This window comes from Pipistrellus hanaki (genome assembly GCF_964339955.1).
Source record: "Pipistrellus hanaki genome assembly, chromosome: 9".
Taxonomy (NCBI): domain Eukaryota; kingdom Metazoa; phylum Chordata; class Mammalia; order Chiroptera; family Vespertilionidae; genus Pipistrellus; species Pipistrellus hanaki.
Window position 1 is genome coordinate 73,570,532 of NC_140511.1, and position 22,615 is coordinate 73,593,146.

A 22,615-nucleotide genomic window follows, 5' to 3' on the forward strand; every position below is an offset into this window, starting at 1 on the left:
CCTCACCCGACTAACCACGCCCCCTAAGTACTAGCCACGCCCCCTATGTACCAGCTGTGCCCTTGAGTCTCGGTTAAAGCTTCTCAGCCCCGCCCCCAGCCTCGCTGGCCCCGCCCCCGTTCAGGTTGCAGCGCTGCAGGCTACCCAGTCAGCGAGGCCCTCTCCCAGCCCCGCCCCTCAACTGGTCCGCCCCGCCCCTGGGCTGTCCTCAGATTTGCCTGTTTGTATTTTAACATCTCGCCTCGGTAGTGCAGGCGTGCGCATATTGATTGAAGGCCACCGGTTCCCCTGCAGTCAGGGCCATGTCTGACTGTTCCGCTCTGGAGGGAAATTGTTGCAGGCGGCGAAGCTGCATGCAGGTAGGGGCGGGGCCGCAAGTGTCTTTTATTCCGAGGAGGCGAGGCGCTGCGGGTGGGATATGGCGGGGGCTTCCGGGGCTGCTGGACGCAATCCCCACGTGACCCCGGCGGGCTGCAGCCCAAGCAGCACAGGGCGACCTGAAGGTTCGCGCCGCTCGCTTGGCTGGGCTGCATCCTACAGCGGGAGCTGGGCACTTCCGTTAAAAACAAAAAGGGGAAAAATAACCGAGGAGAGTCCTAAGTGTGTGTTTCAGAGCAGCTTGTTATTGTCAGGAAGACAGGCCAGTCGAGGAAATGTGCAGTCCTGGAGTGAACCTGAGCAGAGACCGAGCTCTCCAGGGTCCCTTTGCAAAACTGGCCACCAGCCTGAGATTGCCAGGCACTCCCCGCAGGCACACGGGGAACCTCCGCCTGGACCGGGGCTGTGCCTCCCTAGCCAGCACGGTCCCTCTGAGCAGGTTTCCTGCCTCTGTGTTATGGGATGATCATAGCAACGATTCTTCCTTAAATTGAGGTCAAAAGGAAAATCCACCCTGGGACTGTATATGCTGTTCATTTGCTTATACACACCCACAGTTTTATGGAGCTTCTCTGTGCTCATGAATACAGCGACGATTAAGGCAAATGGCCTACGGTGTAGGGATACCTGACAAATAAACAACTTCGATGCATTGTGAGAAAGCTTGCCTAAGAAGCAGAGATAACATTAGCCCCCTCATCCCTCCCCCATTATTCTTTCTTAGGGCTGACAGTCCCAATGAAAAAGTAATAACCAGCCAGAGAGTTTGTGAAATACATGTGGGGGAGGTGAACTTTTCCTCTACCCTTCTAGGTTTTTTTGGCTGGTCCAATAATTAACATGAGACAGATTAACAAAAAAAAATGACTAAATTAAATTACATAGTACATAAAGGAACTCCATATATACATACTAATAAGAGCCAGGGCCCCCCATATGCATGGAGAAGGTCATTCTTTGATAAGAAGAGCAGATGTTAAGTAATTAGAAGCTTGCCCTGCCTTATAGACAGGTCATGAAGAGTTATTTCTGGTAATAACTCTTATGAGCAAGGCCCCAAATTTAAATTCTTTAAGGGAGAAATAAAGGTTTCTCCTGAGTCTGCAGGGTCTCGATTGCCTTCTGCTCAAAATTACTCGGGTGCCAAAGCGGCACATCTTAGGAGGCCTGTTCTGAACCCCTTAAGTTTCTCTCCAAGTATTTTGATGCCCTACTGCTAGCCTCTGAGCACCTCAGGCAGGCCTCTGGGGAGCTTTCCCTTACATTGCCTAAGTAGCTACCCCAAAACACCACCATCTAGCCTCATCCTCTACCCCAAGCCCGTTTCACAGGCAACCTTGAGTTTTCATCAGTTTTCTCACCCAAAGTTAATCCTTTCTTTTTAGCTTCTAAAATACCTTCTAAATCCATGTCCATCATCACTTTTTGCAATTTCCTTTAAAAACTCTTTCCACAGCCTCCTTCCTGGTCTGGTCTTTTGTTTCCTTGCTCACCACCCTCATCCTCTCCTTTCCACTGCCACTATAGAAACGTTGCCAACCCAAGACCTGGTCATGTCATCTGTCTGAAACTGTTCAGTGGTTTTCACGTACCTATAACATCAAGTCCCAGCTCTTGTGCATCTGCCTCCCTTTCCCCTCCATTCCACAGAACCTAATTTATAACCAGTTCCAACTACTGGATTCTCTCTGACTGAAATGCCCTTTCTCCTCTTATTCCCATCCATTAAGACTTAGCACAACCATCCCTCCTCTAGGATGTTTTTCCTAACTACCATTCCCTCCCACCCAGAGCTTTCTGCTCCCAGAATCAGCTTGAATTATATATTGCTTTGTCACATCATAACTGTTAACTTCTTTCCAAGATTGTGAGTTCTTCAAGGGTAAGAATTTTATTTTCCTCACATTCATTTCTTTGGGGCCTTCAGCAAAAGTTGCTGAATGAATGAATGAATGAGAGGGCTCCATAATTAATACCAAAGGAAAGGCACATAGAGCCAATTCTGTGTTACTGAGTCCAAGGAAGGAGTGATATTTGCTACCATGAGAGAAGAAAGATAGGTGAAGTGGGTAGGGGCCTGGTATAAAGGCTGACAAGCAGGAATCTGGCAGCTAGAGGCAGGATTATTCTCTAATAATCCAGCATAAGCAGTACCAGTACAAAGACAAAAAAAAGGATTCTTGGCTGGCAAGAAAATGTCTTAGTTATCTATTGCTGCGTAACAAGTGTCCGAGAACTTAAGCTTAAAACACAAACATTTGGTGGACCAGTTTCTGAGAATTAGAAATCCAGGAGAGTTTAGTTGGAGGTTCTGGCTCAGGGTCTCCCATAAGTTGGCAGCCAAGCTGTCAGCTGGAGCTACAGTTGATCTCAAGACTTGACTTCAGCCAAGTTGTTGGCAGGCCTCTGTTCCTCACTGATTTTTTACCAGACGTCTCAGTTCTTCATCGCGTGGCCTTCTGCATAGGCTGTAGGAGTATCTTGAGCAGCTGGCTTTCCTCACACCAAGTGAACTGAGAAGAGAGGACAACCAAGATGGAAGCTGTAGTCTTACAGCCTAATCCCAGAAGTGACATAGTACCGTTCTGCAGTAGTCTGTTGGGCATACAGACCAACCCTGGTACAATGTAGGAGAGGAACTATATACCATGTTGTGAACACCAGGGGGTCTTTAAGAGCCTTCCTGATGATTGACATCCACAACTTGGATGAATAGAACTGGGAGATTTATGTAAAAAAAAACAAAACCAGTGAAAATATTTGAAAAGTTAAATTAGGGCAAGAAAGCAGAAGGACTTAGACTAAAAAGTTGTTTTGCCATTAGATGATGTAAGGAAAGGAGTTCAATGATCAAAATAGTTTATTATTTTAGTACTAATAGTAGAGTGAAGGGTAAGCTGGAGGAGGAGAAATTGTAGGCAAGGAGACCAAATAGGAAAAAATAACCTTAATCCCCCCCAAATATCAGTCTCTGAAGGATTTTCTACCTGACTATTGCAAAATAAAAATAAGGACAGTAAAAAAAGTGAATTTCACAAAATTAATTGCATTTTATTTCAAGGATTAGCTTTCATTCTGAGGTTATCTTTCCTACTTTTCTTATGTTAAAAAATGTACTTTATTTTTGAAAGAAGGTGATAGTAATTGTTAAGTATAATTAATTCTATAACTTGACAACCTTATGTCAGTCCCTAAAATTTAAAAAGAAAAACTACTGGTCTTAAACTTCACTAGTCTGAGAATCACTGATCCAGATTATTAATATAAGAAAACTGAAACCCAGAAAGGGTCACTGACTTGCCTTAGGGTCTTCAGGTTTCTAGTTAGGGCGTGACTAATGTGAAGAAGAGTTTTTGGTTGTTTTTTAAAAAAATATAGTTTATTGATTTTTTTACAGAGAGGAAGAGAGAGGGATAGAGAGTTAGAAACATCGATGAGACAGAATCATCCATCAGCTGCTTCTTGCACACCCCCTACTGGGGATATGCCCCCAACCAAGGTACATGCCCTTGCCTGGAATTGAACCCAGGACCTTTCACTCCGCAGGCTGATGCTCTATCACTGAGCAAACCGGTTTCGGCTGAAGAAGAGTTTTTAAGTGTGGCAAAAGGCTTTGAGTGGAGGTGAAGTGGCACAGAAAAGCAGTATGTGCCTAGAGGACAGTGAAACGGATGTGCGGAAAGCAGCAAAAACCAGAGACAGACAATGCTGACAGTTTTGCCGTGTCTGCATCCAGTCCCTTCCTGGGGCCAGGGTCAGGAACAATTGTGACTGAAATGATTACTGATAATCTCACGGCCATTTGGAGATAACTTTTTATAACTGCAGGCAAGAATAAACTCATTTCAAGCTGGTCTATTTTAATATTTTTTGTGTAATTGTCTTTGTTTCAGGCTAGACAAGGTAAAGGGAATCATTGGGTGTGTGCTCTTAGAGGGTGTCAGGCCTGTGCATGCATATTTAGGAGGAATATGCTATGGTTATGTATGCTTGGGGCCATCTTTAAGCTATTTTACAACTCTGAGTTGTAGGTGACTGACAGCAGTGCAGATGATGATTGTTCATAGAGATGAAGGTTGAATTGTGGTAGCAGTTGTGACATCTTTCTGGTTCCCTCATTAATTGATGGGTTAAATAATATCCTTAACACGGGCTTATTTTATATTTGTGTTAGAATCTCCAAGAAAACCGGTATGAGAAATCCAAGCCTCTACACTATGCTGAGATTGAAACAAAAAGTAGAGGAGGGAATCAGAGCCATGGTTGGCTGTCAGGAATCTCAGCGACGATTGAGACTGATTTCCTTAAAAAGCTAGATTGAAAAATTGGAAAAATAAAATGCCAATTCAAACACCTTAGACTTTAATGTCTTTAATATATGCAAGACACTGTGTACTAGTAAGTGTTCCTCCCTCACTTAGAGTAGGACATCTACTATAAGCAGTTGATTGTAATCCATCTTTAGATATGTCTTTCTAAATTCTTATTCTAATTGAAAACCAGATGTAACAATAATAGACAAGTTATGTCATTTGCATTCGGAGGGAAACTAAATACCAAACCTTTCCTGCCTGTCAATTCTTGTTAAAAATATATATTCTGATTTTTACTTTGGACAACTTAAATGATTGCATTTTTACCAAATATGTCTCTGTTGGTTCCCCCTGCTAAGTGATTGTTCTTCTTGAAATTGTAACTTTGTGGGTTTGAACGATTGAATGAAATTGCATTAACAATAGCTGCCTTCTCATTGTTATTCCTGTAGAACGAAGCTGGCTAATTACTATAATACCTCAGTACTGGAAAAGACCAAAGCGCAAAGGGAGACCCTTAATAACAGACCATTTTTCTATAATGTTTGGAACTTGCTGTGAAAATTGGTGGTTCTAAGGATTGGAAAAGTACAGGAGTCTTCTCATTAGCTGTACTTTACTATATAATTAAAATAACATTTGTATCTCTAAAAAAAGGAAATAGCAAATTATACATGGTAGGGCTAGATTTAGTAAGGACAGATGTAAGAAAAACCAACATAGTTTGACTATTAATTTTAATTCAAGAACTTTTAACTCATTAAAATGGGAAGGAAACTAACATTGTGTCACACATTGTGCTGGGTGCTTTATATTCATTTGATCTCATTTTAACCCTCATAATGTTCTCATTTGATGGACCAGTAAACTGAAACTCAAAGTCATGTAAGCATAAAATTATGTAATATGGATTTAAATGTATGTCCATTTACTCCTAAGCCATATGTTGAAACAGAACTTAAAAGGATGTCAGTGTTCCCATGTTCTTAATTTTATATTTTGAATCTATTCCATCAAGTTATCATCCTAGATGATAAAAGGCTAATGTGCAAATTGACCAAATGTTGGAATGACTTGTCTCTATGACATGCACTGACCACCACAGGGGCAGCGCTGCTCAGCCAGAAGCCAGGCTCATGGCTCTCCAGCCTCCATGGTAGCGCTAAGTATGTCCAACTGATAGCTTAGACATCAGTGGGACATTCCCTGAGGGCTCCTGGACTGCAAGAGGGCACAGGCCAAGGTGAGGGGACTCCTCCCACCCATGAATTTTCATGCACTGGGCCTCTAGTTTATAATACATACCTAAAATAAAATGTGTATGTCAGATATTAAAAGGTGAATTTGAAAAACGACCATGATTTCAGAAATCCAGTTAAGTAGCTGAAAATTCAGTCTGTTCAACACTAATTTGGATTCAAAGATGTTTTAATCCTTTTTACCCAGTGCCAAGATTTTGTAGGCAAGCTTCCGTGCTGTGCTTTTCTGCTCAGAGAGTCTATTTTAGATAGAGGGAATGACCCCTTGGAGTCTCTGGTGTATATAGCAATTTTCTGTTAGATGTCCTATTTGGGGCGTGCCCTAGATTTTATCTGTGTTTCTAGTAGTTTGCATAGCTATCAAAATTGAAGCTCAAGGTCATCAGAGTTCCGCAAATACCTTCAGGGAAATGATGGCTTTGGAGCTCACTTACCTTCCAGTTAGACTTATTCTTATTTCCTTTTTTTTTTTTTTTAAATAAGTTTTTTATTGATTTGGGAGAGAGAGCGGGAGGGAGAGGAAGAGAGAGAAAAACACTGATTGGCTTCCTCCTGCATCTGTCTCCCCTACTGGGGATCAAGCCCACAGCCTGGGCATGTGTCCAATAAAAAAAATTGAACCAACACAGAATCTGAACAAAAAGCTATTATAGTATGTCCTATATATAAGGCCTTACTGAATTACTTGGTGTAAAGAAATTTGCTAGATGACAAGCATGTTCCTTTCAACATTACATTTTACTTTATTTCAGCCATCTCAATAAGACACTTTGTAATATACTGTATAATGGACATTTCCCTACTTTGTTCTTGGAGCCTGTTTTCAGTAATGGACTATAGGCCTTATTCTGAATAATTTCTGGTTGCCAATTACATAATAGATCCACTTTCTAAAAACTAAAAACAAAGCATGTTTTATATTGATATAGAGATATCAATAATAAAAGCTACAATAGTCACCTGCTAAAATAACATCTATTTTAAAAATAATTTTCCTCTTTTGAAGGACAAGGAACACCCAAGATACCTGATCCCAGAGCTTTGCAAACAGTTTTACCATTTGGGCTGGGTCACTGGGACTGGAGGAGGAATTAGCTTGAAGCATGGGTAAGTTTTCAGCTAACTTCATTTTTGGGAATTCCCCGTAGAAGCAGACCATGGGGAGCCTAACGCACATATGTCCAAACAACAACTGATGCAGTTTTATGTGATAGTGAAGGTATTTCATCTCCACTTTGAGAAGTAGGTATTTGCATCACAGAGTGGAACAAGTATGCCGAAGTTGCAATATAATAAATAACTAAGGATTTTGGAACACAATTTCTAACCAGAATAATCTGGTCCTCGGTCTTTGGAGTCCCAAAGGTAAATACATGCTGCCAGGTATGTTCATATGTCTGGAATTGCCAAGGTAAACAGGATTTGCCTTAAAGGCATATTTTAAAACCACTTAAATACAGATCACCAACTATCGAAATCCTAAAAATTATGTTATTGAGTCAAAAGAAAGGCAGTATGCCTTTCTAAGCACATGTATCCTTATTAATGGAGGTAGCACCTGATGATCCTTGAGGCTCAGGACAAAATAGGAGGTTCTGAACTAGAAACAGGAGGAGTGAATAGTATTTAATACTTCATTCAATTATTCAGTGTCTTTTCTCCAAGAGGATGAACAAATAGGCAACTTACTGACAATGAAAAGAGAGGTTAAGGCATCTCATTCTCTCAAGTGCTTCTCCTCCTGAAATGGTTAAGAATATTATTGTCTGGAGGCTGAATGTTAAACTGAGTAACTTGATTTATTTCTTTACCGTAACTCACTTTCTTTAATGAAATCGGATTACTACAACATTTATATAATATTGAGTATGTATAGTAATGCTTCCAAGGAGGCTGCATTGTGTGAAAGGAATGTAAAATGTAGTCAGGACATTTGGGACAAAAGGATTTTATGGCATCCCGCAAGATGAGATGATGCCATTGTAATTTCATCAGATTCAAATTACTGAGGAACTCATGAAATATTAATTGAAGTGGAAGTAACAGCAGGGGTCTTAGTCAACCACTTTCACAGTTATGTGTGTAGGGGAGGCACTCGGTCTGGGAAGGTCACATCCCATGAGGTGCATCAGACATTCATCTATGTCTCTTTCCTTACCATCAACCCAGTACCAATGTGCCAAGTCAGCATTGGGCAGGCTTTTGGTTTATTTTGCCAAAACTTTTGAGATGACCTGTTACTAGCAAAATCCCATGAAAACAATGTTTGTTGTTATTTCATGCATTTAGGAGTTGAGTCCTAGCATTGGTTTCTCAGCTGTATTATTCTAAGCATTGCCCTTAGTTAACACCTTTTTTTTGCATATGCAGAAGTAGTTTGTATATGAACAAAATAGAGCTTTCTACCAAACTGAGCTAAAATAACCATTTTTAACTGGCTCTTTAGAAAAAAAGAAAGTGAAATTAGAAATAGAATGCAGATAAAGGGTCATTGCAAATCTAAACAGGCTTTTAAAAATATATATCTATATATATAAAAGCCTAAGGGACTGTTTGACTGGTAGCTATGACGCACACTGACCACCAGGGGGCAGGCACTTAATGGACAGCCATGGAAACAGAACAGACTGATGAATCTCAGATGGAAGAGGGAAGGGGGAAGATGGGAAGAGATTAATCAAAGATCTTATGTGCATACTAGAGGCCTGGTGCATGTGTTCATGCACTGGTGGGGTCTCTTGGCCTGGCCTGCCGGGATCAGGCTGAATCCATGCAGGGGGTCCTGGATTGCGAGAGGGCACAAGCCAGGCCGAGGGACTCCACCAGTGCATGAATCTGTGCACAGGGTCTCTAGTATAGACATATAAGACTATGTTTTTCCTAGAAGAATTTTACTAATCCATATATTGAGTTGTGTGGTCACCCTAAAACACTCACTGACACCTTTTAAAAATTCAATGGCTTTTATAGCACTACAGTCCGTTTATAGGAAAGTTGCCTCGTGTGTAAATTTGTCTTAGATTCTTAATGGCTAAGGAGCTCCTCCTGGGGTTCATAAGTGGGAACAGCCACAGTTTTCTGGCCCTGCATTTGGAATCTTATTACATTTGTGCCTTACATAGTAAACTAAGTAATTTGTACCAAAATATCCCACTTTTTTCCTAATACTTATACTTAAAAGCCCACATCAACTACTTTGTTGGCAATATTATTCTCACGTTATTGGGGAAAGTTTGGTTTTCTTTGTCTCATGCTTAGGAATGAAATACACACCCATTAGATTATGTTTCTACAAAAATACTGACAATAAGCTCTTTAGGAATATAAAATTATTTACTGATTCCATGCTACTGATGTGTGATATCAAAAAATGTATATAAAAGAGCTTAAGATGCACATAAGAATTAAATCAGAAGAAGGAAATGGAGGACCAAGAAAAGGACCTAGGATACCCAGAAGCCATTGTGTTTAGGTTGGGCACTACCATTCACATTTAGCATTTCCTGTTTTCCCAGCTGTAATATTATATAATATGTCAGAGATACTAATCCTGTTGCATGCTATTAGACTTAAAGTTAATAAACTCATATATAGCCAAGATAATTAAGGCATAGTAAGATTCAAATGACTAGACAGCAAATAAAATAAATGTATTATGGACTCTTGGGTTTTGTCTGTCTGCTTATCACTTACAAAAGAGCAGGGAGTTTAGAAAAATAAATTCCAAAACTTAATACCTTGAAATTTAAAATGCTTTTTGTTTGCGGCTTATGGCACCAAGTAAATACTTTACTTTTAGTCTCTGGTGTATTTCCCTCCTAAGATAAAAGCTCTGTCATCTTTGCATTTTTATCCAGATACCTCCTTCTTTGTAGGTGTAAAAATACTTTTTTTAAAAAAATCTATATACCTAATCTTTTAATGACCAATGTTGACAAAGTCTGAACTAATTTTTATTTTACAAAGGCAGTACTAAAAACAGATTTGGCTCACCAATCACTTGAATAAACAGGATAAATACCCTGGATTTTCCTACTTTGTGGATAGGTTTTATTTACCAGCAGACTGTTTTGTACTTTACTTGGCTTTGTTCCCAGGACGGCCTGAGTTTGTCCCACATAAGACCACCTGCAAGTCCACTTTCCACTGGAGGTCATTTGACTCCATACCACGCATGATTCTAGAGTTTCTTCCATGTGACACAGGACAAAATATTTGGATCCCTGGTAGTTGTAAAGGGCCCTATTTAACTGTGTTACCCCCTTACCCATTCCACGACTTCTAGAGCAGGGATGGGGGGGGCCTTCCTTCTGCCAAGAGCCATTTGGATATTTATGACATCATCTGCAGGCCATACAAAAGTATCTACTTAAAAATTAGCCTACTGCTGAAACCGGTTTGGCTCAGTGGATAGAGCGGTCTGTGGACTGAAAGGTCCCAGGTTTGATTCCGGTCAAGGGCATGTACCTTGGTTGCAGGCACTATCTCCAGTAGGGGGTGTGCAAGAGGCAGCTGATCAGTGATTCTCATCGATGTTTCTAACTCTCTATCCCTCTCTCTTCCTCTCTGTAAAAAAAATCAATAAGATATATATTTTAAAAATTAGCCTATTATACTTGGTCAAACATTTAATGAACTCACCCCTAATGCCTTGGCAGGGCCAAACCAAATGATTTCCCCGGGCTCTCTGAGGCCTGCGGGATGGGCGTTCCCCATCCCTGCTCTAGAGCAGCAGTCGCCAACCGGTGGTCTGCAGACCACTGATGGTCCATGAGGTCTGAAAGGTTGGTGACTGCTGGTCTAAGGAAACCTTTGGAACAGTGGTCGCCAACTGCTGGTCCCAGTGGTCTTCGAGGTCCGAAAGGTTGGCAACCACTGCTCTAGAGGAATGGCACTCTGTGGTTTTCTTATGCAACGAAGCTCTGAAGCACTAGCTACTTGGTGAAAACAGACGCGTGAAGGTTGCTCACTGTGCTTTGGATTTCCCTGCCATGATCAGGCCAGGCCTTTATTTTCTAGACCTTAATTTACTAGGGGACCATTAAAGGAACATTCATCTCCTTACATCTTTGTCAGTTCCAAGTCTGTAGATTTACTAATGACCTGGACTTGACAGTTGGATTTAATAGAGGCTGCCATCCTCATTTTCACTATGGAACAGTATTTATTCAGTGTCCATGCCTCAGCGGCAGAAGCTAGAGCATGCATTTGCTGGTGTTTCCTTCGCTTGCACGTCTGGCAGCTCTGATACCCTCTGGAAGCCACTGAAACTGATAGATGAGCCAAAGGATCTTTCTTGAGTGGAGGAGAGAATTTAGAGAAGACTTTGAAATTAATTTCTCAAATCAAATTTGAGAGCACCTTGTAAATGATAGGGTATAAGACAACATCCTATAACAGAGAGATCTCCAGATGTAGCCATGCCTTTTACATTCGTCACTTTTATAATTGTTTTAGCTTTTATTTCCAAATATTTTCATAAGGTAGATGTGTTTTTCAAACAGGAAGCATACTGTTCCACCCCAAAAGTAGCCCAGTTAATGCTGTAGTTTAATAAACTGTAATTTAACAAATTGTCCAGCAGAGGTCTCTGAACTTCATGTTTTCTAATAAGAGCATGCCTGCAGGACTTCTAGTGAGCATGTTTCCTCCTGATTGGATTTTAGAGTAACTGCATTCCGAATGTGCTAGGATAAACTCTGCTCATTCATGCTTCAAGATTCATGCTAAAGACTTGTGTTTTCAGATTGTATTTCTCCACACCAGGTGAAAGCCTGGTTACCAATGATTTTGCCCCATGGAAAGAAATAAATACACATTCCAAAATATAGAAGACTCAAGCAACTTGCAACATTTTACGCTGTCATCAGCATGGCAAAATCATTAAAGTATTTGGTATTCTTTCTGTATGGTCTATACCGTTAATTAAATCAAGCTGTTACTTGTATGACTTCATTATTCAGAACACTAATGATTGGACTGCAAGGATACATATTTTTCTTTGTGCAAAAGCAGAGCAATAGAGTTAACTAAATACCAATTTCTGTTCTTTGTGTTACCAGCAATGAAATCTACATTGCTCCGTCAGGAGTGCAAAAGGAACGGATTCAGGTATGGCAAAGAGGTCCTTCTTAAACCCAGATGTATTTCTTCTCTACTTCACTGTTGTTTTTGGAAGTGGAATTAGTTGTAAAAGAAATGTTAGTTTTGAAGGGTGGTAATATGATGATAATTTAAATAACTAATCAACAAACATTAGTTGAATAACCATTAAAATTTTTTTTAAGGTCGTAAGTGTCCTCCATGCAACAAGTATGAGTTGAATTCACATTCAACCTCTAGAGGGCAAAAGCGAATAACACAATCTTAAGTCATATAATAAAAGGGATTCTAACTTTGTAGCATTATAACTCCATCTTTATCAGACTAGAAGGATAATCAGGTTGATGGTCTCAAATACACGGAGATGATTTCTATTTAATGATCGCAAAGCTATTCCAATTTAAAGTCGTAAAACTTATTTCAAATTTGGAGAAGACTCATTTGTGTTAATGCTAGAATAATACCTAAAATTTATTTAAAACAATCACATCATATTTAACATCGATCTGAGGCATAATGGTTCATTAATAAAACATTTGTAATAAACCCTATAGTTTGTAATACACCTGGAGAATTAAAGTTACAAGTCAGAAATATGCACACATTACTAAGAAATGTCTGTGGCTCTCCATAATTTCTTAGAACTTACAGAATAATATACCTTATTGAGATTAATATCTGAGAGTGCCTATTAAGCATCTTGGAATAAGGAAATTTTACTCTTTGGTATTCTTCTTATATTATTAAATTATAACCCCCATCTTAGGATAATGGCTTCTTTATATAGTCTCTCTGAAATATAGTTGTGAAATTATAGGGCTAAATTGAGAACCTAAATTGATGAAATGACAGCAACATCATTGCATGCATGTTAAATGTTCCATATCAGTTTCTTCTTCGGATTTTAAAGGGAGACTTTTTTTTTTTTTTTTTTTTAGCTTTCTTTAGAATATTTTCATTAGTGTAAACTATTTTTTATTCTCAAAATGGGTAAAAATTTTGAGAGAGAAATTACAATTATATGAATATTTAAAATATGAGTTGAATATGTATAATTATCACTCTGCATGTGAGTGTATACTGTATCCAGGGATGAGCAAAAGTAGGTTTACATTTGTAATACAAAGATAATACAATAAATAATAAATAGTAATATAGGAATAAACTTTCTCATATTGACAACTGTAAACCTACTTTTCCCTGCGCCTGTATACATAAGAAAGGGGACATTTCTAAAGATATTGTGTAAACTTTTTTTTTTTTTTGCTCTCTGTAAATAGCCTGAAGACATGTTTGTTTGTGACATCAATGAACATGACATAAGTGGACCACCATCGTATAAGAATCTAAGAAAAAGCCAGTGTACTCCTCTTTTTATGAACGCTTACACTATGAGAGGTAGGCAGAAATGTATTTGATATAAAGAATATTTGCAGAGTAGGCTCCCCTAAATAATGCCAATGATTGCTGCAGTTAACATTTCTTGGATACCTACCCTGTTTCCCCGAAAATAAGACAGTGTCTTATATTAATTTTTTCTCCCAAAGTTGCGCTAGGTCTTATTTTCAGGGGATGTCTTATCTTTCCATGCGCTAGGTCTTATTTTTGGAGGATGTCTTATTTTCGGGGAAACACGGTACTACACACCCAAGCTTTCAATGTGTTAACCCCTTCAGTCCTCACATCAGCCTATGTGCAAGGTCTATTAGTCCAATTTACTGGTGAGAGGACAGAGGCTCTGGAAAAAAGATATTTTCCAAAACAAACAGCTAGTGAGCATTTTGGGTCCAGAATTCCAACCAAGATCCGTGGGACTCTAGTAGATGGTCAAGTAGACCAAAGATTGTGTTTGCAATCAGGTTCCCACTCTCAGTTTAGAGTTATACCTCTGGGAACTTGTAGTGGAAGTAAATCTCCTTTTGAAAAATGTACTGTGTGATAAAAATAGGAGTCTTATTTTAAATCCCCCAAAATTATGGTAGAAGACAGCCTGTAAAGGTTGAACCTAGAGGACACTGTGAAAATGGGAAATTGTAACCGAAGCCCTGGCTCAGCCACAGCAGTGATGTCATAGAACGTCGCTTTCATGAAATCCATATTGAGCAAGTCACCATGCTCTCCTGTTCCAAACATTGTCATTTCGACTGAGGATATAACTGAAGGAAGCGGGTTTTCCCAGCATGAAGCTTTCCCAGCATGAAGCTCAACAAACTTACCGACTTGTATAGTATACAAGTCCTTTGTATGTAAATTCATTACATCTACTCCTCAAAGTCATCCCTTATGCTACCAAGATACGTCCTGTGCTATGAAGCCTAACTTGGTGATCAGGGGTCAGGGGTCAGGTGGACCTGGGTTCAAATTCAAATGCTGTCACTACTGTCCGTGAACCATGCACACGTTTTTTTTAACTTCTCCGAGCTTCCACTGACCATGAACTGGTGACCTCTGTGGTGATTGTGATGATGTGAAGAGATAACATAAAAAGGGGATCCCTAAGTAGGTGCCTGGCACATAGGAAGCCCTAAGTAGGTGATAGTAGTATTGTGATTGCGATCTCCATAATCGTGATAGCTGCACTTCAGACCATCTAAGAGCTAGTTCGTGGGCACATGTAAAGTATAAGGAATGGTTCTGATGCTTGTAAAGTGTAATTTAAAATTTTTATTTTTTATGTTTTGCTTTCTGGCTCCTCTATTAGTATTTCTATTTTCCTCCCTCCCTCCTACCTTACTACCTACTGCCAACTTATTCCATACCTAGAACAACAAGTGCATATATAAATGTGGGTTCCAATGCATACGTGTGTGTGTGTGTGTGTGTGTGTGTGTGTGCATGTGTGTATTTTTTCTTAATTTTAAGGTATAATTTAGCTTTCACCTCACGTGTGACTTTTCTTTTCTCCCCAGGAGCAGGCGCAGTGATTCACACCCACTCTAAAGCAGCGGTCATGGCCACCCTTCTCTTTCCAGGACCGGAGTTTAAAATTACACATCAAGAGATGATAAAGGGAATAAGGAAGTGTACCTCGGGAGGGTATTACAGGTATTTTCTTTTCTGCTTTTGCTTAAAGAATTTGAAAAAAAATTTTTCTCTTTTTTATAAACAGGCTACTGATTTTTTTTACCGCACTTAATGAGATGTTGTGGAATCTGTGTTCAGTAATACCCCACTTGATGTTATACTTCCAGATCACTTCTTAGTGACACAGATCAGATGCCTCCCCCCGACCCTTTTCACTGCAGCCTTGGTAAATGATTAGCAACATGAGTAATGAAATGATTGTCAGAGCAAAATGACAAGACCTTGGCTGAAACTTCTGTAGAGATGGAAAGATTATGTCCCTACACTGAAGCACCCAGAGAGCAAGGCATCCCCATCTTCACTTGGTCTGCAGGGAGTTTCAGTCCCCGCTAAAGTTTTCACTTAGTTTTTATTTGATTTCGTATTTCTAGAATCCTATAGATTGAAAGCCTAATATGCTAAGTGTTCGGTCGTCCAGTTGGCCGTTCAACCAATTAAAGTGTAATATGCTAATAATATGCTAAGACCGATCAACTGCTTGCTATGACATGCACTGACCACAAGGGGACAGATGCTCCAACTGGTAGGTTAGCTTGCTGCTAGGGTCCAGCTGATCGAGACTGAATGAGACAGGCTGGACACGCCCTGGAGCCTTCCCACAGTCCCTCCCTAACTGGCCAACCCCCACGTCCCTCCCCGGCCCCAATCATGCACTGTTGGGGTCACTTGGCCTGGCCTGTGTCCTCTCACAATCTGGGGCCCCCTAAGGGGATTTCAGGGAGCCAGTTTCAGCCTGATGGCAGGATGACTGGTTGCTATGACACTCCTCAATGCAGGAGCTGCCCCTTGGTGGTCAGTGCGCTCCCACAGGGGGAGCACTGCTCAGCCAGAAGCTGGGATCACAGCTGACGAGCGCAGCAGTGGTGGCGGGACCTCTCCTGCCTCTGCTGCAGTGTTAAGGATGTCCAACTGATGGCTTCCAGACTGCGAGAGGGTGTAGGCCGGGCTGAGGGACCCTCCCCACCCCCTCCCGAGTGCAGGAATTTTGTCCACCAGGTCTCCAGTATGTTCCTATTTATAAAAGTTTTATAATTATTTCCATTAAGTAGATCTCCATATTTTTATAATTTTTCAGTCTGGGAAGTAGCATAGATAGTATAGAACAAAGGCCTAGATAAAAATCATATAATTTCACCAGCCCACAAAAATGTAGTTAATATTCATCCATCTAGAATATAGTGACATGAGGAAACATGTTCTGGGCTTGGGTACAAGCTCAGCATTTTATTTGAATGTATCGGCATCCTAACTCCTGAGTCTTCATTTCCTAAAGGGCCTTGTTTGGGGGAAAGGGGTGCCAGTTTTATAAAGTGTCCTGACAGCAATATCTTATTGTTGCTGCATGTAATAGAAAGTACATGTTTAAACTAGTGTGCTGAGAAATTAATTTGATTTGATTGTAGTTAATATTTATTGTGTGCCTAAAGCATTCCTCAGCACCATGAAATACCTATTTACAAAAGTTAAATATTTATATTTTGAAAGTATTCGTACTAAAGAAAGTATAGTGTCTTTTCCATATCTGGGTCTTGGAGGAAAGGCATTATGTGAGATATCAATTTCATCAGTATTTGGTTGCTTTGGTGAAGGAATAAAAAGAACATATGAAAGGGTGGGTAGAGGAATAGAGAGCTTTTGAATTCTGTGTGAGAGAAAAAAACAGACATGAGTTTTTTAAAATATATTTTATTGATTTTCCACAGAGAGGAAGGGAGAGGGATAGAGAGCTAGAAACATTGATGAGAAACATTGACCAGCTCCCAATGTACATGCCCTTGACTAGAATCGAACCTGGGACCTTTCAGTCCGCAGACCAATGCTGTATCCACTGAGCCAAACTGGTTTTGGCAAACATGAGGGTTTTTTTTTTAAAAGATGCCATTTCTTATGTATTGTAACATACACATTTAGTATATTTTGTGAATGTTTCAGAATTTAAAAAATACAATTTTTTTTTGAGACATCCTTTGTGATTTTATTTGAGCCTGGCTTGGAAATCAGTAACATAGTCATTATTACAGCTCAAGGGGTAGTGATATTTTATCAGAGTTTGGGAAGAATCCTGAGAGTCCAGTTTTCCAAAGAGGGAGTAAAAGAACATGGATGAAGAAAGAAAGGAAGGTTCTGATATTCTCTACTCTATTTTTTAAAAGTTCATCTTGGGGAAAAAAAAATTCAAATATCCAGCTCTTATCAGGGGAGGTTCATATATATATATATATATATATATATATACACACACACACACACACACACACACTAATAAAAGGGTGATATACTAATTAGACTGGGAGACCTTCCAGACATCCTTCCAGACAAAGCCATGGTGGCAGGGTCGAGGCAGAATTGGTTAGGGGCAATTAGGCTGGCAGGGGAGGCCAGTTGGGGGCAACAGGCCAGCAGGGGGGGAAGTTAGGGGTGAGTAGGCCAGTGGGGGGGGGCAGTTGGAGGTGAGCTAGCCGGCAGAGGTGGGCAGTTGGGGGCAATCAGGCCGGCAGGGGAGAACAGTTGGGGGCAATTAGGCCGTCGGGGTGGGAGAGAAGTTAGAGGTGATCAGGTTGGCAGGCAGAGTGGTTAGAGGCAATCAGGCAGGCAGGCAGGCAGTTGAGCAGTTAGGAGCCAGCGGTCCCGGATTGTGAGAGGGATATCCGAGAGGCATGTGGAATCAGGCCTAAATTGGCAGTTGGACATCACCCAAGGGGTCCCAGATTGGAGAAGGTACAGGCTGGGCTGAGGGACACCCCTCTTCTATCCCCCTGTGCATGAATTTTGTGTACTGGACCACTAGTCCTATATAATAAAAGCCTAATATGCTAAGTGTCTAGTTGTCCGTTCAATTAAAGTGTAATATGCTAATAATATACTAAGGCCCCTCAACCACTCACTATGACATGTACCAACCACCAGGGAGCAGTCGACCAATTGACCAGTCACTATGATGTGTATTGGGCATTAAGGGCAGATGCTCCAACCAGTAGGTGAGCTTGCTGCTGGGGTCCAGCCAATTGGCACTGAGCTAGACAGGCTGGACACGCCCTGGAGCCCTCCCACTGTCCCTCCCCGGCAGGTCAACCTCCTGCTTCCCTCCCTGGCCCCAATTGTGCGCCAGTGGGGTCCCGTGGCCTGGCCTGTGCCCTCTCACAATCTGGGACCCCTTGGGGGATGTTGGAGAGCCATTTCCGGCCTGATCCCACTCAACACAGGAGCTGCCCACTGGTAGTCAGTACGTTCCCACAAGGGGGAGCGCGCGGCTCAGCCAGAAGCTGGGCTCACAGCTGGAGAGCGCAACAGCAGTGGTGGGAGCCTCTCCCGCCTCCATGGCAGCACTAAGGATGTCTGACTGGGCCTAAACTGTCAGTCAGACATCCCCTGAGGGCTCCTGGACTGCGAGAGGGCACAGGCTGTGCTGAGCCGCACTCCTCCTGAGTGCATGAATTTTCTGCACTGGGCCTCTAGTTTAAATTAATTGCCCTCCCTTTTGGAAGCAAATGCATGTACATAGTATAGTGGAAAGAACACAGTTGGTGATCATGGACTATCCTTGCTCTGTCCCTCATTTAACTGGTAAGGATTTGTGTTCCAGCTTTAAAGTGGGTGGCCTGGATTGAGTTAGCTTTCAGGTCTTCTTTTGCTGTGAAATAATTTTGCCCCTGGAAATATGTCTGACTGTTCAGTATATGCTAGAGCAGTGGTCAGCAAACCACGGCTCATGAGCCACATGCGGTTCTTTGGCCCCTTACGTGGGCTCTTCCACAAAATACCACATGCAGATGTGCACTCACAGTGCCGTTGAAACTTTGTGGCCCATGCGCAGAAGTCGCTTTTCAGCCTGGGCGAGTCTATTTTGAAGAAGTGGCGTTAGAAGAAGTTTAAGTTTAAAAAATTTGGCTCCCAAAAGAAATCTCAGTCGTGGTACTGTTGATATTTGGTTCTGCTGACTAATGAGTTTGCTAACCACTGTGCTAGAGGAAAATGTAAGCTTATAGTTTTCCTGACTAATATTAGGAAAGATTTGTGACTAGCAATTCATTCTTTCCATATGGAAGAATATTTTATAATTACATCTACTTTACTTAAATGAAGTAATGAGCAACTCCCTACTGTTAATAATAATGATTGGCCACGTTACATATGACAGCTATTTAGCCTAGACCTGCCCTAACATAGCAATTTCTGATAATGCTTCAGCAGAGCCTTTTTGATTAAATTTAGCCATTACGGAGGGAGTGAAAAAGCAGGTGTTATATTACCAAGGCAAGAGAAATTCATGTAAAAAGGAAACTTGTCTGAGTTTTGACTGGTTATAAATGACCTCAGAGATAGACTTAAACTTTATAATAATTAAGTTATTTGCTTTAAATGTTACTACATGAACCAAAAGGAACACTCGTTCTGATTTCATTACATGTATTAAACAAGGTGAACTAAGTGAAGTTCTTGACTTAATGATGTTCTGAAATGATATCATACCTTTAATAGTGATCTCCAGAAGTTTCTTGCTAGCCCAGTGCCACTGTCCACACCTGTATTTACTTGTCTGAGACGCTCAGGTCCTGCAGAGTTAAGTAAAAGGTTTTGTATCATTGAAAAATTCCTATTCAATAAGTAGTTCAATTGTTAATCCCTCCTTCAGTTCTGATGCTGAACTCTATCATTTCCCATCTCCTGTTGAATATATTTTGATTGCCTCTGCTACAAGGAAATACTTGTATGATCTTGATAAATTTTTTTAGTTAGGTTTTGGTATCCTATACAAATTTCTGCCACTTAGTCTTGGGATTGGAATGATGCCTGCTAAATTCCCAAGGCATCTTTTGATACAGATGTTTGTGCAAGATACAAAGAATTAACATGCGGCATCTTGTTCGTAACTTCAAGTGGCTTTCCAGATACAAAGAGGATGTCTAACTGGTTGCTTGAAAAAACTGTAAATGTTACATATGAATACTTTTGTTTTAATGGGGGGGGAAATGGCTTGTTTCATCCTGTAGATACGATGACATGTTGGTGGTACCCATTATTGAGAATACGCCTGAAGAGAAAGACCTCAAAGAACGAATGGCTCGTGCGATGAATGAATACCCAGACTCCTCTGCGGTGCTAGTCAGACGTCATGGCGTCTATGTCTGGGGAGAAACGTGGGAGAAGGCTAAAACCATGTAAGCATAAATCAAAGAGCATTTGGGACAAGTCGCCACACTCTCAATGTGAAAGAGAACAAACTATATCTTTACGTGTTATTGATCAAGTTTGATTTAAATATTTTTTTATTATTTAAATCTAGATATTTGATTTGTATTGTGTATTCATTTAATAAGAAATACATTTTTATTTGACTGGATGAGCTACTATTTGTAAAGGCACCATGCGCTTTGATACAAGGAAGCAGTCGGACCTTGTTTGAGGAGTTTAAGGCTAGAAGGGAGAATAAAGCAAATCCAAGTTATATAACGGCCTGCTACATTTATTTCAAAAAGTGGCTCATAGTAACAAATTTAAATTTATATCAGTGGTGCATTTAAAATTCCCTTTTATGTCCTGATAATTATATAATACGGTTGCATGGTCCAATATTAACCCTTTCCATGTTTTAACAATGGTGGAGGCAAAATAAGAAAAACGTAGCTTGAAACTGAGAAAAAATCCTAACTATCTAGGAACAGGGTTAACTTATGGAGAGGAGAAGTGTGATGATTAGGTTTGGATGACTGTTTCTCTGAGGACCTTCAGCCCTTTTTGCTCTTTCTTTCATAGGTGTGAGTGTTACGACTATTTGTTTGATATTGCCGTATCAATGAAGAAAGTCGGACTGGATCCTACAAGGTTTCCAGTTGGAGAAAATGGGATTGTATAAGCCAAATGGACGTTTATGTACAGAGACCAAGCTTATCTTAACTGTCATTGAAATGAAACCTGACTTTTTAAAAATTGAACCTGCTGCCATTAATTTGCCACTATACACTGCAGAGGACCACCCTGAATATCTTCTGACTTTGGATGGTATTTGCTTAAATTCTTGTCATTTTGAATGACAATGCAGTAGAATAAAAATTTTTAATAATGAATGTTTCTGTTTATTTTTAAATCCATAACAGCAAAAATACTTCCCTTTAAATTAATTCCCTTTTTTATATATACATTCCCAAAGAATTCCTTTTATTCTTCAAAGTTGCTGGTAATAATAGAATCCACTGGGAAATTTCCACTTAATTATGGGATGAGCGCTTTCTTGTTTTTGCCAAAACTAGTGGTTAGTTCTCTGTATTTTATTTGTCTTTGCAGTAGCAGGACTGGTGGCCACTCCCTCCCTGAAACATTGTTCTCAGGCTTCCATGACACTAGATGGATGTGACTTTCTTCTTACCTCACCTTTTGCTTTTGTGGTTCTTGAATTTCTCTCCTTTATCAGATTTCAAAATGTTATGGGGCCTCAGTGCTCTCTGCCCTTAGCCATGTCTTCATCTACACTCCCCCCCTCTCCGACAGTGGTTGGCAAACTCATTATTTGAGTGATGTGTTATAAAATCACTCACAATTTTTCTATTGGTTTCAGACTTAATCGTATCCATCACATTTAATATAATGAAGGAAATATTGTCCTAGGCTGAGGGACAATTCTTCCTCAGCTCCCTCCCCCTGCACGAATTTTGTGCACCGGGCCTGTAGTAATAAGTAATTACATAAAATTTATAGTGTAGTAAACACTCATTCTTCTCATCAACTTCTCAACAATCCTGTGATGATAATGTTATCACCATTTACCAAAAAAAAAAATATATATAAACACCTGGTGAACCAGGTGACCATGTTTTATCAGTTTCCATACCTGTGTCCACAAATATTTGTTTTCTGAGGAAATCCCCATGTTACAAATGAAAACATTAACTTTCCCAATGCCTATGAGTGGTAGAGGTGGAAATTTGGCTCTAAATTTCAGGTCTTTGGCTCTAAATTCTGTGGCATTTAACCGGGATAAGCAAATACCTCAGCTAATACCAATCTATGCATTTGATTGGTTAATTCTTAAATTGTTCAAGATAATGTAAACAGGGACATTTTCAGGTTGACATATCTATTTTCATTGTTTATATAAATTTCAGGTATATTCTTTCTGACGTTTTACTAAAACAAAATATGTTTAATAAAGCATTTTAACAATACTTATAGAGATAAGTAACATCAAAATGTTACTGAGTATTAAGATATTATTAAAGAAATAACTATTTCCCTCCCTCCCTCTACAATTCTTAAGAATAACCTTATTTACACACACTGATGAGCCTGTACATTCCTGTCTTTCCACTGGGTTCTAGTAGGAGAATCCTGGTAACCTCTCTTTCATGGAACTAGAAATGTGTTAATTTTGTTTAAAATCCAAACCTCTGCCCTAACTGGTTTGGTTCAGTGGATAGAGCATTGGCCTGTGGACTGAAGGGTCCCACGTTCGATTCTGGTCAAGAGCATGTACCATGGTTGCAG

At 40.3% G+C, this 22,615-nt stretch overlaps 1 protein-coding gene across 2 annotated transcripts; it reads left to right on the top strand.

The window, feature by feature from the left end:
* The first annotated feature begins 203 nt into the window (after positions 1-203).
* Positions 204-21,201, top strand: APIP (APAF1 interacting protein). 2 transcript variants are annotated; one of them, XM_084893740.1, is made up of 7 exons: positions 204-359; positions 6,957-7,057; positions 12,013-12,061; positions 13,333-13,450; positions 14,962-15,097; positions 20,128-20,295; positions 20,891-21,201. In XM_084893740.1, the coding sequence occupies exons 1-7, from the start codon at positions 303-305 to the stop codon at positions 20,988-20,990; spliced, it is 729 nt and encodes a 242-aa protein (XP_084749866.1). In that variant the 5' UTR covers positions 204-302; the 3' UTR covers positions 20,991-21,201. The 2 variants fall into 2 exon arrangements, with proteins under 2 accessions (XP_084749866.1, XP_084749867.1); XM_084893741.1 differs by lacking the exon at positions 20,128-20,295.
* Positions 21,202-22,615: the final 1,414 nt, after the last annotated feature.

What these genes read in the sequence shown, in the direction of transcription:
- APIP (XM_084893740.1), top strand. Translation starts at nt 303, where the DNA reads ATGTCTGACTGTTCCGCTCTGGAGGGAAATTGTTGCAGGCGGCGAAGC. An exon ending in GGAATTAGCTTGAAGCATGG is followed by an intron (nt 7,058 to 12,012) that starts GTAAGTTTTCAG and finishes TTGTGTTACCAG; the next exon opens with CAATGAAATCTACATTGCTC. An exon ending in TGCAAAAGGAACGGATTCAG is followed by an intron (nt 12,062 to 13,332) that starts GTATGGCAAAGA and finishes CTCTGTAAATAG; the next exon opens with CCTGAAGACATGTTTGTTTG.